At 41.1% G+C, this 23637-nt stretch overlaps 1 protein-coding gene across 1 annotated transcript in view; it reads left to right on the top strand.

Moving 5' to 3' along the window:
- B3GALNT2 (beta-1,3-N-acetylgalactosaminyltransferase 2) overlaps positions 1-23637 on the top strand; it is an 81709-nt gene that overhangs the window by 53313 nt on the left and 4759 nt on the right. The window contains exons 7-12 of the mRNA XM_011989375.1: positions 4012-4122; positions 9608-9686; positions 16867-17050; positions 19945-20070; positions 21287-21446; positions 22444-22500. Coding sequence (XP_011844765.1) covers positions 4012-4122; positions 9608-9686; positions 16867-17050; positions 19945-20070; positions 21287-21446; positions 22444-22500 — 717 coding nt within the window. The remainder of the gene's footprint in view (positions 1-4011; positions 4123-9607; positions 9687-16866; positions 17051-19944; positions 20071-21286; positions 21447-22443; positions 22501-23637) is intronic.

The following is a 23637-nucleotide window of genomic DNA, read 5'->3' on the forward strand; positions in this document are numbered from 1 at the left end:
TTGGGGGTCACATTTCAAAATGTGATTTGGAGGGACCATATATCCAAACTGTATCATCAAGGGGTCTGGGACTTAGCAACAGGTCATAACACTGACCTTCTAGTTCACTTAGAGATTATCAAATGCTTACTGAATGTGTCAATTCACAGAAAATCAGTGCGTAAACCAAAATATCAGTTCATTCATCTTTAATGCTCTTGGCTCATTCAAGTGATTTCAATGTTCAGGTCCCCTATCTAGGAACCTCCTACTTAGTTTGTCAAGGTACCTAAAAAACTAAATCTGAACTGTGCTAGATTTGAGCATCGAACTTAAATTATAACAGCGGAAGAGTGGGTGTTTTAGAGTGCTATTTTATCTAGGTAGAATGTGACCAAGGCCTTTTTTTTTTTTTTTTGAGACAGAGTTTCGCTCTTGTTGCCCAGGCTGGAGTGCAATGGTGCGACCTCAGCTCACCATAACCTCTGCCTTCTGGATTCAAGCGATTCTCCTGCCTCAGACTCCCAAGTAGCTGGGATTACAGGCATGCACCACCACGCCCAGCTAATTCTTTTGTATTTTTGGTAGAGACGGAGTTTCTTCATGTGTTGGTCAGGCTGATCTTGAACTTCCAACCTCAGGTGATTCGCCCACCTTGACCTCCCAGAGTGCTGGGATTATAGGTGTGAGCCACCGCACCTGGCCCAAAATGCTTTTTATCTTCCAGTTATTGCATCTTTCTCCCCCTTGACACTGCTGCATTGCCAAAATTTTTCTCTTAACCCAGTCTTCCTATACTGGCCTGTTGATATGTTTGATACATTGTCTTAAGATATTGACTTTACTAATTAATCTTCAATCATACAGTTCTTCTCAATTATTAGAAATGTTGTTTCCTCTGGGGCCGGGCGTGGTGGCTTATGCCTGTAATCCCAGCACTTTAGGAGGCCAACGCAGCCTGATCACTGGAGGTCAGGAGTTCAAGACCAGCCTGACCAACATGGTGAAACGCTGTCTCTACTAAAAATACAAAAATTAGCCAGATGTGATGGCGTGTACCTATAGTCCCAGCTACTCTGGAGGCTGAGGCCGGAGAAACACTTGAACCCAGAGGGAAAGGTTGCAGTTAGCTGAGATCGCACCGCTGCACTCCAGCCTGGGCAACAGAGCAAAACTCCATCTCAAAAAAAAAAAAAGAAATGTTGTTTCCTCTTATGTAGGGATTTAATTATTTCGGATTTGATCTCAAGTTTGAGAGAATGTTAAGGCCTCAGAAGGAATAGAATTGAAAAAGAACAAATAAATAAATTTTTAAAAAGAGAGTTAAGGCTATCTAGGGGACGTATAGAAACAATCAGCACCTATTTCAAAGATACGGAAATGAAATCTTCTAAAGAGGCAGTTCCATTTCTGTGTGCCTTTTAGTGGTAATAAAGGCACTATTTTACTAAGTAAAGACACTTCACCATATACTTTATCACTAATCTTCCAAACCGCCCTTTGAGGCCAGTATCATTTGCTCTCTTTTGAGGATTAGAAAATGATGACACTGCTTAAGGTGGATCTGCATGATCTGCTCTGAGAGCCCTAGGGCCCCACCCGTTGCATCCGGAGTTTCACAGATAATGCAGATTAAGGATACATTAGCTGAATATAAAGTAATAAACTGCCTGAGGAACCCAGACTCTTGGAATATTTTTATGTTATGGAGGAGAAGAAAAGTATTATTTCTTTAAAAAAAAAAAAGAAAAAAGAAAAAGTTGGGCCAGGCGCGGTGGCTCATGCCTGTAATCCTAGCACTTTGGGAGGCCGAGGCAGGCGGATCACTAGGTCAGGAGTTCAAGACCAACCTGGCCAACATGGTGAAACCCCCCCGCCCGCCATCTCTACTGAAAATACAAAAATTAGGCATGGTGGCACATTCCTGTAATCCCAGCTACTCGGGAGGCTGAGGCAGGAGAACTGCTTGAACCAGGAACCGGGAGGCCGGGTTTGCAGTGAGCCGAGATCGCGCCACTGCACTCTAGCCGGGGCTACAGAACAAGACTCCGTCTCAAAACAATAAAAATTAAAAAAAAAAAAAAGAGAAAAAGTTTATATCACTCTGTACAGAGGAAAAAAAAAGTTTATAAACCACTGACCTAGCTTATCAGACAAGTTGAATTTTGTATGGTTTCCCTATAATGCTGGCTAAAATGAGACATTATTGTAAAGTACTTTATCTCTTCATTTTAACATATGAAAGTTTTTAGAGTATTAGAACTATATCTTTCATTTAATCCTCTATACCATAGTCAATTCTAGTTGATTTTTAGTTCAACATTATTTATTCAGCACACATTTTGAGTTTTCAGTCATGTCAGGCTGGGCTCGATGCTGGGGATGCAGTGGTTGATCAGACAAGCTCCTTCCTGTTCTCAAGGTGTTTGTCTTCTGGTAGAGGCAGTTAGTTTAATAATAAAATAAACAAGAAATATCAGAGTGATAAATGGTATTAAGAAGGTAAAACAGGTTGATGTGATAGAGAGAAGTTGGGAGTTGGAGTCTTCTAGAGGACATCTGGAGAAAGCCTCTCGGAGGAGAAGGTATGGAGCTGAGACCTGAGCAGGACTAAGGAGCCAGCTGTGCACAGAATTAAAAATGGGATCGTGGATAAATTAGAAGACATTAAGATTTCAATATGTATCAGACCTTGGGACGGGGGGCATAGCTCTCTCTAAGCTCAAAATTTAATAGTAATAATCACAAAGGAAAAGTTTGTCAGATTTGCCAAGGTAAAATTTATGGACTTCTGAATTTCAAAAATAACATTAAGTAGCAAATGAAAAACTATATTAGCATATAAAATGTGCACAGGATTAAGATAATTTATCAAAAGCTTGCATAGATGAATAAGAAAAATAGAAAACTCAGAGGGCAGATGGCAAAGCAGCATGATAAGGCAGTCCTCAGAAGAGAACATGCAATTCATAAACATCACTAGGAATCAGAAATCCAACTAAGCCAATCTTTTTTTTTTTTTTAATTCAGGCAGGGTGCTGTGGCTCATGCCTGTAATCCCAGCACTTTGGGAGGCCGAGGCAGGCAGATTACTTGAGGTCATGAGTTCCAGACCAGCCTGGCCAACATGGCGAAACCCCATCTCTACTAAATATCCAAAAACTAACGGGGCGTGATGGTGAGCGCCTGTAATCCCAACTAGTCGGAGGCTGAAGCAAGAGAATCGCTTAAACCTGGAGAGCGAAGGTTATAGTGAGCCAAGATCGCACCATTGCACTCCAGGGTAGCAGAGCGAGGCTCTGTGTTAAAAAATGAAAAATAAATCCCACTAAATGAGGAATCATTTTGTAAAAATCTACTATATTAGGTTAAACTTTTTTTTACTGGTATCCCATACCAGGGAGAATACAGTGCAATTGTCCTTCTCATACATTGCTGATAACCCTATAAATTAGTAAAAGTTGCTTTCAAAAAGCAGTTGGTGGTGTGTTCCAAAATCCACAAAAAATACCTCTTTCTTATCCCAGTAATTTCACCTTTGGGAATTTATTTTAAGTAAAAGACAAATTGTTAGGGGTAAATAAATATTTACACCAAAACATGCCTACATTATTTTAGTAGATACTTAGTAGATATTTTAGTAGACATTTAGTAGCAACCATATGTCTAACAGTAGGGGAAAATGAATAAATCAGGATGTGTCTGCTCATTGGGATGTATGCATACATGAGGAAGAATGGTTGTGACAGCTGCAACAGCAGAAGGAAATGCTTTTGATACAATGGGAAATGGCAAACAGCAGCATGCAAAATTGTCTATATACTCTTTGTAATTGGTTTTTTATATGTGCATGGAAAAAACAGTCAAGGATATACACCAAACGCTAACAGTGGTATGTCAGAGTTATGGGGTGAACATTTTAAATGATATGTTTTGGGAAAAATTTTTCTCTAAAATCTTACCTGAAAACATACTTAAAACCTAAATGACAGCAATAAGGAAATTGACTCACTCTTCATCTTTCCACAAAAGAGCTTTGAAGGTACAATCGTGTGGGAGAGCCAAGACCTCCACGGCCTTGTGTCAAGAAATCTCCACAAAGTGACAGTGAATGATGGAGGGGGAGTTCTCAGAGTCATTACAGTAAGTCATTTTTTTTTAAGGTTTAATTGCATATTTTAGCTTCTTTTTAATACACAAAAGTGTTCTAAAATTTACCTTAGAGCCCAGGCAGCATGGAGCAATGATTCTGGTGTGTTTTACAACATATTATATAGTAGCAAATGTTGTTGTCTTCATAGTAAAGGCAAAAACTCAAATATGATCTACAGCTCCAACGTTAGTGAGTTTACAGTTTTGCCTTAAGATTGATGCATTTTTAAAGTGCAATATTTCATTTCTCATTTTTTGTTTCTTTTTTTGAGAGGGTCTCACTTGGTTGCCCAGGCTGGGGTGCAGTAGCACGATCACAGCTCACTGCAGCCTCCACCTCCTGGCTTAAATAATCCTCCCACATAGCTGGGACTACAGGTGTGCACCACCACACCCAGCTAATTGTTTGTGTTTTTTGTAGAGATGTTTCACCACGTTGCCTAGGCTGGTTGCTAACTTCTGAGCTCAAGTGATCTGCCCACCTACGCTTCCCAAAGTGCTGTATTACAGGCATGAGCCACTGTGCCTGGCCTATTTCTCAGTAATTTTTAAGTCAGCATTCTTTAAGAACACTTGCTCAGTAATATTCAGAGTATTTACTATCTCACCTTGAAAATAAAATCTCAGTTAAAATACTATAGATAGCCAGGCATGGTGGCTCATGCCAATAATCCCAGAACTTTAGGAGGCTGAGGCAGGCGGATCACTTGAGGCCAGGAGTTTAACAGCAGCCTGGGCAACACAGCAAGACCCCATCTGTACTAAAAATACAAAAACTTAACCAGGCATGGTGGGACATGCCTGGAATCCCAACTACTTGGGTGACTGAGGCATGAGAATTGCTTGAACCTAGGAGGCAGAAGTTTCAGTGAGCTGAGATCACGCCACTGCACTCCATCCTGGGTGGCAGAGTGAGACTCTGTCTCAAAAAAAAAAGAAAAAAAATGCCAAACTACTACAGATAAACATATTGGAAAATAAGGTGGAGTGTACTGGCTTGTGCCTGTAATCCCAGCACTTTGGGAGGGTAAGGTGGATGGACCACTGGAGGTCAGGAGGTCGAGACCAGCCTGGCCAAAATGGTGAAACCCCCGTCTCTACTAAAAATACAAAAAAATAAATAAATAAATAACTGGGCATGGTGGCACATGCCTGTAATCCTAGCTACTTGGGAGGCTGAGGTGGGAGGATTGGTGAAACTCCGTCTCTACTAAAAATACAAAAAAATAAATAAATAAATAACTGGGCATGGTGGCACATGCCTGTAATCCTAGCTACTTGGGAGGCTGAGGTGGGAGGATTGCTTGAACCCCAGAGGTGGGGTAAAATAAATAAATAAATAGAAAATAAGATTGAGTACTTTCATTTATTTTGCTGAAGCAACTCTGGGATTTCTGACTCTCATATTTTTCATTCAGCTTTGCTTTAAATTTAAAACAGTTTGACAGATGAATTTCTCAAAGTAAATGTAGGACAATAAAGAAGGTGTAGGAAGACTTAAAATGAACTTCAGTAAACAAATGGTGTATATGGTGGAATCATAGACAATCTTTTATTCCCCTTGATCTCCCGTCTAATGATTAGGAATGTACTTGGCATTTAAATTCACAAGCTTAGTGAATGAATATTAACCTCATTCACATGGATTAATTTCTGAGTTGAAATGAATATGTAATATGTTATTACTCATTCAAAAAGCATTTACTGCACACCTGTTGTAAGGCAGAAACAATGGCAGGGTAAAATAGACATACTAGTGGCCTACAGTGGAACTTACAGTTCAGTGAGGAAGAAGGATATTAAAGAAATAGACCATAAATTCATATGTAGTTATACATTTAGATTTGTAGGCCATGTTTAGGATTTCATTGATGTTTAGGATTTAGGATTTATTATGACAAGTAAATTTCACAAAGTAAATGGAGGGCAATGAAGATGGTGTTTACTTTAGTAGACACACACCATTTGTTTACTAAAGTTCATTTTAAGTCTTATGAAAAATTTTTTTATTTAAAATGGGAAGTTTTATGGAATTATGACATTTTTCTTTCCTTATTTTCAAGGCAAATACCTTTACTATCTTGCCTCCTTTTCTATTTATGAAACTTTAAAATACCCAGCATATGCCGAAATTCTATAGTATTGGTTACACTAAAAGAAATAAGTTGGCTGGGCACAGTGGCTCACGCTTGTAATCCCAGCACTTTGGGAGGCTGAGGTGGGAGGATCATGAGGTCAAGAGATCAAGACCAGCCTGGCCAACATGGTGAAACCCCATCTCTACTAAAAATACTGGGCGTGGTGGCGGGTGCCTGTAGTCCCAGCTACTCGGAAGGCTGAGGTAGGAGAATTGCTTGAATCCAGGAGGTGGAGGTTGCAGTGAGCTGAGATCGCGCCACTGCATTCCAGCCTGGCTACAGAGCGAGACTCCATTGCAAAAAAAAAAGAAATAAGTTTACTTCTGACTTGAGAACTAGGTTCAAACATAAAGACTCAAATTATCTGCTTTGGGAGTAAAAATTATAGAGGGCTAAAGATAGCTTAAACATACAGTTAACCTAAAACAAAAACAAAACCAGGGCTGGGCATGGTAGCTCACGCCTGTAATCTCAGCACTTTGGGAGACCAAGGCGGGCGGATCACGAGGTCAGGAGATGAAGACCATCCTGGCTAACACAGTGAAACCCCATCTCTACTAAAAATACAAAAAATTAGCCGGGCGTGGTGGTGGGCGCATGTAGTCCCAGCTACTCGAGAGGCTGAGGCTGGCTGGAGAATGTCATGAACCTGGGAGGCAGAGCTTGCAGTGAGCCGAGATGGAGCCACTGCACTCCAGCCTGGGCAACAGAGCGAGACTCTATCTCAAAAAACAAACAAAAAATACACAAACAAAAAAACCAGGTAACTTTTTAAAGCCTCCGCTAAGAAACCCCAGGTGCAGATTAAGGTTTTCATCACAAATGCGTACAGCTGAGAGTTTTCACTAAATTTTATTCCCTTGCCAGCAAGTGATGTCAGAATAATTTTAAAGACAAACAAAAAGCCAAGTTGTGACCTTTCAGAGATGTTAGTAAACAGAAATTACTATTGAGTTCTAAAGCCAAAACAATATAGAAATATACAATAAAAAATAAAGCATAGGCTGGGCGCTGTGGCTCACACCTGTAATCCCAGCATTTTGGGAGGCCAAGTTGGGCAGATCACCTGAGATCAGGAGTTCGAGACCAGCCTGACCAACATGGTGAAACCCCGTCTCTACTAAAAATACAAAAATTAGCCAGGTATGGTGGCTAACGACTATAATTCCAGCTACTCAAGAGGCTGAGGAAGGAGAATCACTTGAACCTGGGATGTATAGGTTGCAGTGAGCCAAGATCGCACCATTGCACTCCAGCCTGGGCAACAAGAGCAGAACTCTGTCTCAAAAAAGTAAATAAGTAGGCCGGGCGATGGCTCACACCTGTAATCCCAGCACTGTAGGGGGCAGAGGCGGGCGGATCACCTGAGGTCAGGGGTTCGAGACCAGCCTGGCCAACATGGTGAAACCCTGTCTCTAAAAATACAAAAAAATCAACTAGGCATGGTGGTGCGTGCCTATAATCTCAGCTACTTGGGAGGCTGAGGCAAGAGAATCGCTTGAACCCGGGAATTGGAGGTTGTGGTGAGCCGAGATGGCGCCATCGCACTCCAGTCTGGGGGACAAGAGCAAGACTTTGTCTCAAAAAAAAAAAAAAAAAAGTAAATAACAAAGCAATACAATCTTTTATGGAACTACAAGGTTGGAATCTAAAGCATGCATCTTCAGTAATTTTCACAGCATTTGGCTACAAACATTGTATTTATTTTATTTTTTTGAGATGGAGTCTCGCTCTGTCACCCAGGCTGGAGTACAGTGGCACGATCTTGGCTCACTGCGATCTCCTACTCCCAGGTTCAAATGATACTCCTGCCTCAGCCTCCAGAGTAGCTGGGATTATAGGCACGCACCACCATGCCTAGCTAATTTTTTTGTATTTTTAGTAGAGACAGAGTTTCACCATATTAGCCAGGATGGCCTTGATCTCCTGACCTCGTGATCCGCCCACCTCCACCTCCCAAAGTGCTGGGATTACAGGTGTGAGCCACCACGCCTGGCCTACAGACATATTTTAAATTAAATGACAAGTTACTACAGTGACTTCAGATGACTTGTTCTACTGGCCTTAAAACATTGCTTTGTACAGTACAACTCTGCTGAAAAGATCTGTTTAAGAATAGCCAAGCAGTAGCTCTCTTGATTAAATGAAGGTGTAGAAAAAATACTGTAAATACACTGAATATGGACTCTTAACAGTCTGATCTAGCCCACAACAGCCAGACAATACTCTGGTAGATGTACCAGAGTGGTTTACTGTATACAGAAGTGAAACAGCTCACTCTGAGTAAGGCCATTGGGTAACTTTTGAAGAGAGATAACTCTCTAATAATAAACGATTCTCCAGTCTAAGAGGTAGAAAGGACTATCATTGGCTGCTGGCACAATAGGCTTAGGCACCTTCAACAACATCAGCAGGCCGGGCACAGCGGCCCACACCTGTAATCCCAGCACTTCAGGAGGCCGAGGCAGGAGGATCGCTTGAGCCCAGGAATTCAAGACCAGCCCAGGCAATACAGTGAGACTTCTTCTCTACAAAAAAATTTATACATACTAGCTGGGCATGGTGGCACACACCTGTAGTCCCAGCTACTTGTGAGGCTGAGGTGGGAAGATTGTATGTTCAAGGCTAGAATGAGGTATCATTGCACCACTGCACTCAGCCTGAGCATCAGAGTGAAATCCTGTCTGTAAAATGAAATTAGGCCGAGTGAGGTGGCTCACGCCTGTAATCCCAGCACTTTGGGAGGCTGAGGCAGGCTGATCACCCGAGGTCAGGAGTTCAAGACCAGCCTGACCAACATGGTGAAATCCTGTCTCTTATTTAAAAAAAAAATTTTTTTAATTTAAAAAAGTTTTTAAATCAATATTCAGTAGAGTTCAATTTGAATTTTTGGGACAGACTGTTGATTTTGAGCCTTTCTCTGCATTGTCACTTAACTTTAAAGTGTGCTAAGATGTATTTGAACTCATGAGAATTTTTAGTTTCCAAAAAATCAAAGGTCATAATACGTATTTTTTTAAGTGGTGGGGTTGGGATGTAAAATAAATTGCTTTTTGCACTATTAGAGTAGCAAGTACATAAATATGATTCTATGTAAGTTGCAATTCTGAACACCTTATGGAATGTTGGGTATACCTTATCTTTAGTATTGTAATTAGATAACAAAAATAGTAGAATACTGTATGTCATCCTGATATTATAAGCCTCTAGTGCACCAGCATCTTAGACGCATTTATCTGCTGCAAGTGGAGTCATATTATGACTTGTCAAATCGATTTTAAAATATGATAAATGTATTTTTAGTAACAAAACATTGAGTACATTCTTATTCCTTTCAGGCTGGGGAGGGTGCATTGCCTCATGAATTCTTGGAAGGTGTGGAGGGAGTTGCAGGTGGTTTTATATATACTATTCAGGGTAAGTTGGCTAGTTGAAACTTGAAAAATACACTGAATCTCATACACTTAATCTTTATACCTGACAGAAAAGGAGTTTTTTTTTGTCTTTTAAAAAACTTTATTCAGATAAAAGTCACCCTTTTAAAGTGGTTGAGTGGTTTTAGTGTATTCATAGAGTTCTACAACCGGCTCCATCGCCCAAAAGGAAACCCCACACCCATTAGCAGTTACTCCTCATTCTTCCCTCCCCAACCTCCCACCCCCTAACAACTACTGATGTGCTTTCTTTCTCTATGGATTTGCCTATTTTGAACATTTCACATAAATGGAAATGTACAGTATGTGCTCTGTGTGTCGGTTTCTTGCTGTAACATGTTTTCCAGGTCCGTCCATTTTGTATGTGTCAGTACTTCTTTTTTATGATCATATATTCTATTGCATCGATATGCCCTATTTTATTCATTCATTAATTGATGGACATTTAGATTGCTTCTACTTTTTGAATATGAATAATTCTATAGTAAACATGTAGGTACAAGTTTTTGTGTGGTCATATATTTCCATTTGTCTTAAATCTCTAGCAGTAGAAGACCTAGGTCGTGTAATTGTGTGTTTAATCACTTGAGGCACTGCCAGGTTGTTTTCTAAAGCAGCAGCCCAGTTTACATTTCCATAGTCCGTATATGAGGCTTCTAGTTTCTCCATATTCTTGTCGACACTTACTAAATTGTCTATCTTTTAAAATATACCAATCCTAGTGGGTGTAAATTGTTACCTCATTGTGATTTTTATTTGTATTTCCATAATAACTAATGATGTTGAGCATTTTTTTCATGTGCTTATTGGCCATTTGTATATCTTCCTTTTTTGTTTTATTGTTTTTCTTCTTCTTTTTTTTTTTTTTTTTTTTTTTTGAAATGGGGCCTCACGCTGTTGCCCATTCTGCTTTGCAGTGGCATGATCACAGCTCACTGTAGCCTCAGCCTCCCTGGGCTTAAGTGAACTTCCCATTTCAGCCTCCTGAATAGCTGGGACTACAAGTGCATGCCACCATGCCCAGCTAATTATTAAATATTTTGTAGAGACAGGGTTTTGTCATATTGCTCAGGCTGCACACTGTTAAAAGGGTGAATTATTATGGTATGTGAACTAGATGTGGGAAGTGAGGGAGAGAAGAGGGAGGAAGTGAGGGAGGGAGGGGTGGAGAGAGGGAGAAGGTAGTGAGGGAGGGAGGGGTGGAGGGAAGGAGGGAGGAAAGGAGGGGAGACAGAGAGAGTCATTTGTATATCTTTAGAGAAATATCTATTCAGATCCTTTGCCCATTTATAAAATTATTTTGTTATTGTTGAATTGTAAGAGTTACTTATATATTTTGGATACAAGTCCCTTATCAGATACACGCTTTGCAAACGGTGCCCTTTAACACACAAAAGTAAATTTTGATGAAGTCCAATTTTGTCACATGTGTTTGCTGTCATATGTAAGGAACCATTTGTCTAATGTGAGGTCACAAAGATCTGTGTTTTGTTTTACGGTTCCAAGAGTTTTATAGTTTTGGCACTTATATGTAGGCCTTGGATCCATGTTCATTTTCATGTATGGCATGAAATAGAGGTTTAACTTCATTATTTTGCATGTGGATATCCAGTTGTCCCGGCACCCATTTGTTGAAAATCAATGACTGTAAATGTAAGGATTTATTTCTGGACTCTTAATTCTATTCCATTGATCTATATGTCTGTGTCCTTAACCAGTACTACACTGTCTTGATTATGTAGCTTTTTAGTAAGATTTAAAATTGGGAGGCTGGGCATGGTGGCTCACGCCTGTAATCCCAGCACTTTGGGAGGCTGAGGCAGGTGGATCATTAGGTCAAGGAGTCCGAGACCAGCCTGACCAACATGGTGAAACTCCGTCTCTACTAAAAATACAAAAAAAAATTAGCCAGGCGTGGTGTCGGGCGCCTGTAATCCCAGCTACTCCAGAGACTGAGGCAGGAGAATCGCTTGAACCTGGGAGGTGGAGGTTGCAGTGAGCTAAGATTGCCACTGCACTTCAACCTGGGTGACAGGGTAAGACTCCGTCTCAAAAAAAAAAAAAGAAATTAGGAAATGTGAATCCTCCAACCTTGTTCTTTATCAAGCTTGATTGGCTATTCTGGGTCTCTTGCACTTCCATATGAATTTTATGATCAGCTTGTCAATTTGTGCAAAAAAAAGAAAACCTAGTTGGAATGTTTTACAGGATTGCATATATATATATAATTTATATATATAAGAATAAATATATATTTAATTTCAATAGGCTTGGGGGGAACAGGTCGTGTTTGATTACATGAATAAGTTCTTTAGTGGTGATTTCTGAGATTTTGGTGCACCCATCACCCAAGCAGTATACACTGTAACCAATGTGTAGTCTTATTCCTACCCCCTCGCACCCTTTCCCCACTGAGTCCCCAGAGTCCATTGTATCATTCTTATGCCTTTGCATCCTCATAGCTTAGCTCCCACTTAGGAGTGAGAACAAACGATGTTTGTATTTCCATTCCTGAGTTACTTCACTTAGAATAATGGCCTCCGGCTCCACGCAGGTGCTGTGAATGCCATTGTTTTGTTTCTTTCCATGGCCGAGTAGTATTCCATATATATACACATACATACCACATTTTCTTTACTCATTAATTGATAGGCATTTGGGCTGGTTCCATATTTTTGCAGTTGTGAATTGTGCTGCTATAAACATGCATGTGCAAGTATCTTTTCATATAATGATTTATTTTCCTTTGTAAAAATCCCAGTAATGGGATTCCTGGATCAAATGGTAGATCTACCTTTAGTTCTTCAAGGAATCTCCACACTGTTTTCCATAGTGGTTGTACTAGTTCCCATTCCCATCAGGGATTGCATTCTGTCTGTGGATCAACCTGGGGAGTATTGCCATGTTAACGGTATTAAGTCTCTGAGCATCCATGTCTTATTAAATTTCCTTCAGTGATGTTTGATTTTCATTATAAAAGTATTGCACTTCTAGGCCGGGCTCGGTGGCTCATGCCTGTAATCCCAGCACTTTGGGAGGCTGAGGTGGGCGGATGACCAGGTCAGGAGATCCAGACCATTGTGGCTAACACGGTGAAACCCCGTGTCTACTAAAAATACAAAAAACAATTAGCTGGGCATGGTGGCGGGTGCCTGCAGTCCCAGCTACTTGAGATGCTAAGGCAGGAGAATAGTATGAACCCAGGAGGCGGAGCTTGCAGTGAGCCGAGATCGCGCCACTGCACTCCAGCCCAGGTGACAGAGCGAGACTCTGTCTCAAAAAAAAAAAAAAAAACAGTCTTGCACTTCTTTTGTTAAATTCTTAAATACTTATGTTATCTTTTGATGCTGTTGTAAGTGGAATTGTTTTTCTGATTTGATTTCAAGATTGTTCATTGCAAGTATATAAACATACAGTTGGTTTTTGTGATTGATCTGTGTGCTGGGGGAAGAACATTGCCGAACAGGTCCATGTATTACTTAATCATTTTATAGTTAGACCTTATGATTTTCTACATGCAAGGTCATTTCATCTGTAAGAAGAGATAGTTTTGCTTCTTCCTTTTCAATCCGGATGCCTTTTATTTTTCTTATCTGATTGTCCTGGCTAGAACATGAATGTTGAATAGAAGTGGCAAAAGCAGGCATCCTTTCATGTTCCTGACATATTAATTTATGCTCATATTTTTCAGATACATGCAGTGAAACAAAATGTGTTCCTACTCTAAAAGGCTTGTATTTAATTTCTGCACTCCTGTTGTTACCAGCCATTTTCCTGTTACTACAATTTTATAACACTTTCACTTTCCTTCAGGTGTTAAATTATACAGATGCTCTTTGACTTACGATGTTACACCCTGATGAACCCATCTTAAGTTAAAAATGTATGTTGAAAATGCATTTCATATACTTAGCCTGCCAAATGCTATAGCTTAGCCTCACCTACCTTAAACTTGCTCGGAACACTTACATTAGCCCACAGTTGGGCAAAATAATCTAACACAAAGCCTATTCCATAATAAGGATGAACATCTCACATAATTAAAGACTAGTCACATGATAAACAGAATGGTTGCATGTGTACTCAAAGCATGGTTTCTGGTGAACATGTATTGTTTTTACCTTACCATAAAGTCAAAAAATTGTAAGTCTAAACAGGAGTTCAGGCCAGGCACGGTAGCTCATGCCTGTAATCCCAGCACTTTGGGAGGCCAAGGCAGGTGGATCACAAGGTCAGGAGTTCGAGACCAGCCAGACCAACATGGTGAAACCCCGTCTCTACTAAAAATACAAAAATTAGCCAAGTGTGGTGGTGCACGCCTGTAATCCTAGCTACTTGGGAGGCTGAGACAGGAGAATAGCTTGAATCTGGGAGGCAGAGGTTGCAGTAAGCTGAGATAGCACTACTGCACTCCAACCTGGGTGACAGAGCAAGACTCCATCTCAAAAAACCAAAAAAATGGGAGGTCATATACCCCTGTGTTTCTCAAAGGCCGGTCTGTGTTCTATCTGCCTGCATCAGGGTCGCAGCAGCGGCCATTAAAAATACAGATTCCTGGGAGCAGGGCAAAGGGAAAAAAATAGATTCCTGGGCTCCACCCCAGACCTACTGAATCTTTAGGCTTAGGACTCAGGAATCTGCATTTCAGCAAGCATTCCCAAGAATCACTGATTGAACATGGCACCATTTTCCACAAGTGAGACTGCTGTGGTCTAGAGACAACAGAACTTGTTCAGTAACTCACAAGTCATGAGAGGCAGAAGTCAGATAGAGGCCTTCAGCTCCCCACCTCATCCTTTCCAGTTGCAGTGATAAAGAGTGCAGTGGCAAATTGTATTTCATTTCCTTCGCCACCCTCAGCAGCTCACTTTCTTTGTATTTTTCAAAAATTTTCTTTAATTTGATTGAGACATTTTTAGAAAATCCTGACATCTCCTGCCACAGCGAAAGAATTGCCTTAAATCAGTAGGATCTGGGGATAGTCCCTGCACACATGTGACAAGTGACTCATTAACTTGTGAAGTGGCAGATAAATTGTCTTTTAAGCACGTTAGTAATCATTTTTATTATGAAGTATCTTGGCCAGGCACAGTAGCTCTCGCCTGTAATCCCAGAATTTTGGGAGACTGAGGCAAGAGGATCTCTTGAGCCCAGAATTTCGAGACCAGCCTAGACAACATAGCAGGACCCCATCTCTACAAAAAACTTAAAAATTTCCTTGGTGTGGTGACAGGTGCCGGTAGTACCAGCTACTTGGGAAGCTGAGATGGGAGGATCACTTGAGCCCAGGAAGTTGAGGCTGCAGTGAGCTGTGATTGCACCACTGCATTCTAGCCCAGGTGATAGAACAAGACCCTGTCTCAAAAGAAAAAAAAGGAAATAATCATAAATACACCAGAAATAGTACTGAAACTCCCAGGTACCCAGCGCTCAGAATTAACAAATGTTTACATTTTTTCATATTCATTTGTGATTTTTTTTTTTTTTTTAAATAAAACATGGCCAGGCACGGTGGCGCATGCCTGTAATCTTAGCACTTTGGTAGGCTGAGGTGGGTGGATCACCTGAGGTTAGGAGTTCGAGACCAGCCTGGCCAACATGGCGAAACCCTGCCTCTTGTTACAAACAATTTTTACAATTGTTTGTAAAAATACAAACAATTAGCTGGGCGTGGTGGCAGGCTCCTGTAATCCCAGCTACTCACGAGGGAGGCTGAGACAGGAGAATCCTTGAACCCAGGAGGTGGAGATTACAGTGAGCTGAGATCATACCACTGTACTCCAGTCTGGGCAACAGAGTGAGACTCTGTCTCAAAAAAAAAAAAAAAAGAAAAGAAAAAAGAAAACATTATATGCCGGGTGTGGTGGCTCACGCCTGTAATCCCAACACTTCGGGAGGCTGAGGCAGGTGGATCACTTGAGGTCAGGAGTTCGAGACCAGCTGGCCAACATGGTGAAACCTCGTCTCTACTAAAAATACAAAAATTAGCTGGGCGTGGTGGCACACGCCTGTAATCCCAGCTACTTGGGAGGCTGAGGCAGGAGAATCACTTGATCTGGGAGGTGGAGGTTGCAGTGAACCGAGATGACGCCACTGCACTCCAGCCTGGACACCAGAGTGAGACTCTGTCTCAAAAAAAAAAAAAAAAAAGAAGAAAGAAAGAAAACACTGTAGGTACGGTTGAAACCTTCCCGTTGTGGTTCTCCCTAGATGTATTCCTCTTCCTTCTCCTCAGAGGGGGTGCCACTTTCCTAAAATTCATGTGTACCCTTCCCATTCTTATTTTTCTACTTTGAACATATTTACATCTCTCTATTTATTTATTTGAGACAGGGTCTCGCTCTGTTGCCCAGACTGGATGGAGTTCAGTGGTATAACCATAGCTCACTGCAGCCTTGAACTCCTGAGCTCCAGGGATCCTCCTGCCTTGGCCTCCCAAGAAGCTGGGACCAGAGGCATGCACCACGATGCCTGGCTAATTTTTAAATTTTATTTAGAGATGGGGGTCTCCCTGTGTTACCTAGAGTGATCTCAAACTTCTGGGCTTAAGCGATTCTCCTCCCTCGGCCTCCCAAAGTGCTGGGATTACAGGCATAAGGCACCACGCCTGACGATGTCTTTAAATAACATAGTTTTGAATATTTTATAATTGATATCTGTGGTGTCACATTGTATTATCACTTGGCAATTTTCACTCAACTTTATTTTTCCATCCCAATCCTTTTAACATGCAAGATCAGGGTAATTTTTTTAACTGCTGTATTTCATGATGTGAATATACCACAACCTGGCTATTTTTTTTTCTCTCAGTGGACAGTTAGGTTGGTCCCGTTTTTCTGCCACAATTACAAACAATGCTGTAATTAATAGCCTCATGTGAAATAACGTTAGTAGGGATATATCTACAAGTGGCCACAACTGAACCATAAGGTGTACACATTTTCAGCCTAAATAGATATTGCCAAATTGCTTTCCAGAGTGGGGGCATCCACTTAAACCTACTGGCAGTGTATGAGAGTTCCCATTTTTCTACCTGAAGTTCCAAACAACTGCATGTGTTTCTGTTAGGTTACCTTGGGCAAAGAACTGTAGTGTACATCATAAGTTCTGAGTGGTAAGTGTACAATAGCATTTTTCTCCAACTCTCAACTTTTCCTTTTTAGAAGGTGATGCTCTCTTACACAGCCTTCATTCTCGCCCTCAAAGACTTACTGATCATATAAGGAATCTCCACGAGGAAGATGCCTTACTGAAGGAGGAAAGCAGCATCTATGATGATATTGTTTTTGTGGATGTCGTCGACACTTATCGTAATGTTCCTGCAAAATTATTGAACTTCTATAGATGGTAGGTTGTAAAAATGTAGAACTTGTTTTATTGTTAGTTTCTTTTTTTTTTTTTTTTTTTTGATAGGGTTCTTACTATGTTTCCTAGGCTGGTCTTGAACTCCTGAGTGCAAGCAAACCTCTTGCCTTAGCCTCCTGAGTAGCTAAGATTACAGGCGCGTGACACTGTGCCTGTCTTATTGTTCTTTTGCTATCGAGACAATCAACTTCAAACCACTGAGATTTCAACAAATAAAAGCAAACCTAAGGCCACTGATCACCTGGGATATGACCTATTGTATCCCAGTTCCTTGTGAAAACTGAGCTTCTAAGATGTTGCCTCTTTATTTTGATAAAGATCCACAATGTGATATTAACCTGTCAAAAACACGGCAAAAATTGGCTGGTGGCTTGTGCCTGCCAGCAGCACCTTTGGGAAGCCAAGGCAGGCAGATCACTTGAGATCTGGAGTCTGAGACCAGCCTGGCCGCCATGGTAAAACCCTGTTTCTACTAAAAATACAAAAATTAGCCAAGTGTGGTGGCGAGCACCTATAATCCCAGCTACTCAGGAGGCTGAGGCATGAGAACCACTTGCACCCAGAAGGCGGAGGTTGCAGTGAGCCAAGATCACACGACTCCACTCCAGCCTGGGCAGCAGAGTGAGACTCTGTCTCAAAAAAAAAAAAAAAAAAAAAGCAAAAATTGATTCATTTTGAGTCATTTCTACTTGCCTTGGTTGTCTCAAGCCAGCGTTAGACAAAAATCAGTGAGTTTGGGAATGGTTCATTTTTAGTTGTATTTATACCCACCTACCCAGATTCCCCAGTTACAGTCACTCACATTTAGGTTACTGATAGAAATTCTCTTCTACTGAATATCCACCTTATACTTCCAGTCTCTACTGCATCCACTTAAAAACTACCTCCCTGATTCTAAAACTCTTATAGAGCTGGCTTACTGAAATTCCACAAGTCCCAAAATCTATCGTATTTATAATTTCCCAGACCCTCCAGTGTTTCTTGGAACTTACTTGTAACTCCTACTTTTATAACAATAATAACAGTAACAATATATAATAATAGTAACATATATATATAAAATCTTAACATGTATAGTTATTAGAATTATTAGTTACTCTAGGATCTCAGAATTTTCTGTTGAGTCTCCTGATACTGTCTATCCTGACCCTGGAGCTAAAACTTTCAAACTGTATCTCTGATTAGGCCAAACCTATAAAGGGTATTCTCTTTTTATTTTTTTCACTTTTATTTTTAAAAACCTTCTCCTGTTCCTTGCTGAGGCCCAGGGTCTGTCTGCTTTTCTTCTCTGTTGCCCTAGACAGAGTGGGAAGTTACCAAGATCAGTACTTTACGGACACAGTTCCCTGGTCCTTAGGGGTAGATGGCTTAATTGGTTTATGGAAGGTAATGTTTCTTAGCTGGGGCAAATTATTTATTTATTTATTTATTTATTTATTTATTTATTTATAAATAGAAATAAGGTCTCAAGCAGTCCTCCTGCCTCGGCCTCCCAAAGTGCCGGGATTATAGGCGTGAGCCACCATACCTGGCCAGCTGGGGCAAATTAATATAATTTGGAACTCATCCTGTGGGTAGAGGGCAGAATGAAATGAGGGTTGGAAATCTGGGTGTGTCAAATACTGGTTAAGTTTAGACAGCTGTAATAAGAAAAAGAAGCTCCTTTTAATTTGGGGCCACAAATGAGAGTTGCAATTATAGGTGAGGCTGAGGTGAGGAATGGGCATGGAGGTCCCAAGGGTGGGAAATCAGGGCTGTGGGGTTCTAGGACTCTCTTTAGAGCAAGATATTTCCCAGGCGTGGAAGTATCTTAGCCTCACTCTTTGTCTCCACTGCCACTATTCTGACTGCCACCTTCTCTCCCTGGATCGCTGCTGTAACCTTCAACAGGACTGATCTGGGACCTGCGTCCCCATAGCTGGCATCACCCATCTCCACACTGCAAATGAGTTTCATTATTTCTTCCTCTTTATTTCAGTTATCAGTGACCCAAATATTCTTTATCATGAAAATTTATTTCTAATTAGCAAATATTATGTATGGCTTTTGCTGTTAATTGGAAATAAACTTTAGGAACATGGGGTGATGCTGTTTGGTGTGGACCCATTGTTAAATTCACCATTCTTTGACCTAATGAAATTCTAAATTTATTTTATTGAGATTTCTGACATATGACTGGCCCCCTAGCAAAACTGCGTTTTTAAACAGCTGTACAGGGATTGTCAATGTGAAATGGAGGAGTCAATTTTGTCTTTAGTCAGGATTATATATTTTATGTCTAGATAATGAAGTCACTCTCCTTTGCCTTCCAGGTCATTTATAATGGTTTAATTGCTGGAAGCTGTTTCCAAGGGAAAATATGTTTCAATGTAATAAGTCAGGTTTTTTTTAAGCCATAAAATATTTTGAGTGTAATATAAATAGTAGCATCAGATGCATATTGTACAATAGTGTTCTGTGTGAGAGGCCCAGATACAACACCTAATTCATTATGCTGGGCCTTTGTTATTAAGAACACACAGGGTAGGGTTCAGACATTTAATAGATTTGGCAGCAGGACTTGAATGATGCCTAAGAAGCATTTGTTTGAATGTATGTTCCATTTAAGCCAGATATTTTCCTTCATCGTGCTCTTCCTTTACCTTTTAAAATCAGCTTAGTACTTCTCTGTGTTATGCCACTTAGTAAAGACCAAGTGATGGCCTTAGTTGATAGCAGCAAAATTTTGTTAGAGAATGTTCTCAACATTTGAGGAATAAGAGATACAATAATGACAGGTACAGTTTTGAATGAAGTGTTAGTGACGCCACTGCATTGGTGTTTCTTTGTTTCTTTGTCTGGTTGCACTGACTTTCATATCCCTTTTTTGTCAACAGGACTATGGAAACAACCAGCTTCAATTTGTTGCTGAAGACAGATGACGACTGTTACATAGACCTCGAAGCTGTATTTAATAGGATTGCCCAAAAGAATCTGGATGGGCCTAATTTTTGGTGGGGAAAGTAAGTTAACCATTCTTAGCCCATTGGCATTCATGTACCTGATCAAATGTAATTAATTAAGCATAAAATATCCTTTTTTTTGAAAATGTGGTTGGGATATACAATTTCTTACTAGACTCCTAGGTTAATATATATTTCATTACTCTAGGTCAGTCATGCTGGCTCACATCTGTCATCCCAGAGTTTTGGGACAGCTGAGGTGGGAGGATCCTTTGAGGCCAAGAGTTCAAAACTAGCCTGGGCAACATTGCAAGACCCTGTCCCTACAAAAAATAAAAAAGGTGATGTGAGCCTGTAGCCCGTAGCTACTTGGGAGGCTGAGGCAGGGGGACTGCTTGAGCCCAGGAGTTGGAGGCTGCAATGAGCTATGATTTTGCAACTGCACTGCAGCCTGGGCAACAGAGGGAGACCCTATCTTAAAAATAATAACAAATTTTATATTACTGTTGTTTAAATGAAAAGCCTGAGGCTAATGTAGTAAAGGAGGGAAAACAATATGGCTTTTATTCTTACATCAAAGAAGTAAATGGTATTCACATTAGAAGCTACTGTATATTTTGTTAGAATAAGTTTGTGACGCATCTCTGAAACCATTTTCTGTGCTTCCTCAGGAATACAATATGGATTAGTGATTTGGTTTTTTGTTTTCATATGTACTAAAACACAGGGTGATCTAGTACTTTTCATTCAGAAACTTTACAAATGCAACTTTGAGAAAATTTAACATACCGATCTTATCTAAAACAACACTGGATAAATGATAATTCCTTTCCTTAGATTAAAAAAATTTTTTTCTGGCGGGGCACAGTGGCTCACGCCTGTAATCCCAGCACTTTGGGAGGCCGAGGTGGGTGGATCACCTGAAGTCAGGAGTTTAAGACAAGCTTGGCCAACATGGTGAAACCCCGTCTCTACTAAAAATATAAAAAATTAGCTGGTCATGATGGCGCATGCCTGTAATCCCAGCTACTCGGGAGGCTGAGGCAGGAGAATCGCTTGGACCTGGGAGGCAGGGTTGCAGTGAGCCAAGATGGCGCCACTGCCCTCCAGCCTGGGCAACAAGAGCGAAACTCCGTCTCAAAAAAAAAAATTTTCTTATTTTCTTTCCTCACTTCTACAAGCTTATTCCTTTGTAGTGATGATAAAGGAGTCAAGTTTAATAGTGGCAGGATATGTGTCAGACTAACACAAGAGGCCACATTATTTTTCATCTCAGTTTCAGACTGAATTGGGCAGTTGACCGAACCGGAAAGTGGCAGGAGTTGGAGTACCCCAGCCCCGCTTACCCTGCCTTTGCATGTGGGTCAGGCTATGTGATCTCCAAGGACATCGTCAGCTGGCTGGCAAGCAACTCGGGGAGGTTAAAGACCTATCAGGTAATTAAGAATTTCTTAGCTTGGCGTGGTGGCTCTCGCCTATAATCACAGCACTTTGGGAGGCTAAGGCAGGTAGATCACTTGAGCCCAGGAATTCAAGACCAGCCTGGGTGACATAGCAAGACCCCATCTCTGTAATAAAAAGTAAAATAAAAAATTAAGGATTTCCCACCTACGTATACACTCATCACACCAAGTTTCATCTCACTCAGCATTCCATCATGAAAAGCAGAACCCACTTACCTTAGGGAAAAGCACATTACTCTCTGTATAGGAATCACCTCTCAGAGGTTAAGGATGCACCCCATATCCCTCAAATCTTGCCTTTAAGTTCTATTCCTAAATCTTTTTTGAGCCTACTTATGTTTTCAGCTAGTATTTACAGGCGTAGTCCCTGGAGGCCGGGCACTGTGGCTCATGCCTGTAATCCTAGCACTTTGGGAGGCTGAGGCAGGCAGATCACTTTAGTTAGGAGTTCGAAACCAGCCTAACATGGTAAAATCCCATCTCTACTAAAAATACAAAAAATGAGACGGGTGTGGTGGCACACACCTGTATTCCCAACTACTTGGGAGGCTGAGGCAGGAGAATCATGTGAACCCGGAAGCAGAGGTTGCAGTGAGCTGAGATCGCACCACTGCATGCCAGCCTGGGTGACAGAGGGAGACTCGGTCTCACACACACAAAAAAAGTATAGTCCCTGGAGGAATAGAAAGATTTTAATTCCTAAGGAGGGAGCCCAAAGTGCTTGCTGGAAGCTTAAGGTACACGAGAAGGATGGGTCCTCTACTCGCGGTTTCATCTTATTACCGTGTGGTGGGGGTGCTTCATAGGCACTCACTTTGACTTTGTGTGAATCCATTTTTGCTATTTCATATTAGAATAATAAAGCAAAAAAGTAGAAAGGTGGTTTATGATGGGAGTGGGCATGGTTTTGACTTTACAAATAAAATAGCATTTAAAATTTTTACATTTAAACTTTATGGGCCATGTATAGGGTGAAGATGTAAGCATGGGCATCTGGATGGCAGCCATAGGACCTAAAAGATACCAGGTAAGTCTTTGGGGATGGCCTCAGGCTTCTTAAGAGTTGAGGAGGTGAGATTTCTATATACAGGTTGAGTGTCCTTTATCCAAAATGCCTGGGATCAGAAGTATTGAGGATTTCAGATTTTTTTGGATTTTAGAATAATTGCATTATACTTACAAGTTCCACATCCCAAATCTGAAAACTGAAATGCTTCAATGAGCATTTCCTTTGAGTGTCATGTTGGCTCTCAAAAAGTTTTGGGCTTGGCATAGTGGCACACGCCTGTAATCCCAACACTGGGAGGCCAAGGTGGGCATTATCACTTGAGCCCAGGAGTTCAAGACCAGCCTGGGCAACATGGCAAAACTCTCATCTCTACAAAAAGTACAAAAAAATTAGCTGGGCATGGCAGCGCCTGCCTGTGGTCCCAGCTACTCAGGAGGCTAAGGTAGGAGGATCAACTTGAGCATGGGAGGTCGAGGGTGCAGTGAGCTGTGAATGCACCACTGCACTCCCACCTGAGAATAGAGTGAGAGAGACTCTGTCTCAAAAAAAAAAAAAGAAAGAAAAAGTTGTGGATTTTGGAGCATTTTAGATTTCAAATTTTCAGATTTGGAATGCTCAGCCTGTAATGTATATCACACCATGGGCAGAAAGAATGAGGATCTTCTACCATAATAGCTACGCTGTTGCTTTAATTCACAATAATCCAGCTAGGTTATTTCTCATACAGTATTTTTCTGAGTTTAAAGCAAAAGGTTATAAATGAAAGTTCCCCTACCTACAAAAAATTCAGTTGCCATAGATTTGATCAGAAATTATTTTCAGCTTTAAAACAACAGAAGGCTGGGCGTGGTGGCTCACGCCTGTAATCCCAGCACTTTGGGAGGCCGAGGTGGGCGGATCACGAGGTCAGGAGATGGAGACCATCCTGGCTAACACGGTGAAACCCCATCTCTACTAAAAATACAAAAAAAATTAGCCAGGTGTAGTGGCAGGTGCCTGTAGGCCCAGCTACTCGGGAGGCTGAAGCAGGAGAATGGCATGAACCCGGGAGGCAGAGCTTGCAGTGAGCCAAGATCATGCCACTGCACTCCAGCCTGGGCGACAGAGCGAGACTCCGTCTCAAAAAAAACAAAAAATAATAACGACAGAATCCAC

This window comes from Mandrillus leucophaeus, unplaced genomic scaffold (assembly GCF_000951045.1).
Source record: "Mandrillus leucophaeus isolate KB7577 unplaced genomic scaffold, Mleu.le_1.0 Scaffold350, whole genome shotgun sequence".
NCBI lineage: Eukaryota > Metazoa > Chordata > Mammalia > Primates > Cercopithecidae > Mandrillus > Mandrillus leucophaeus.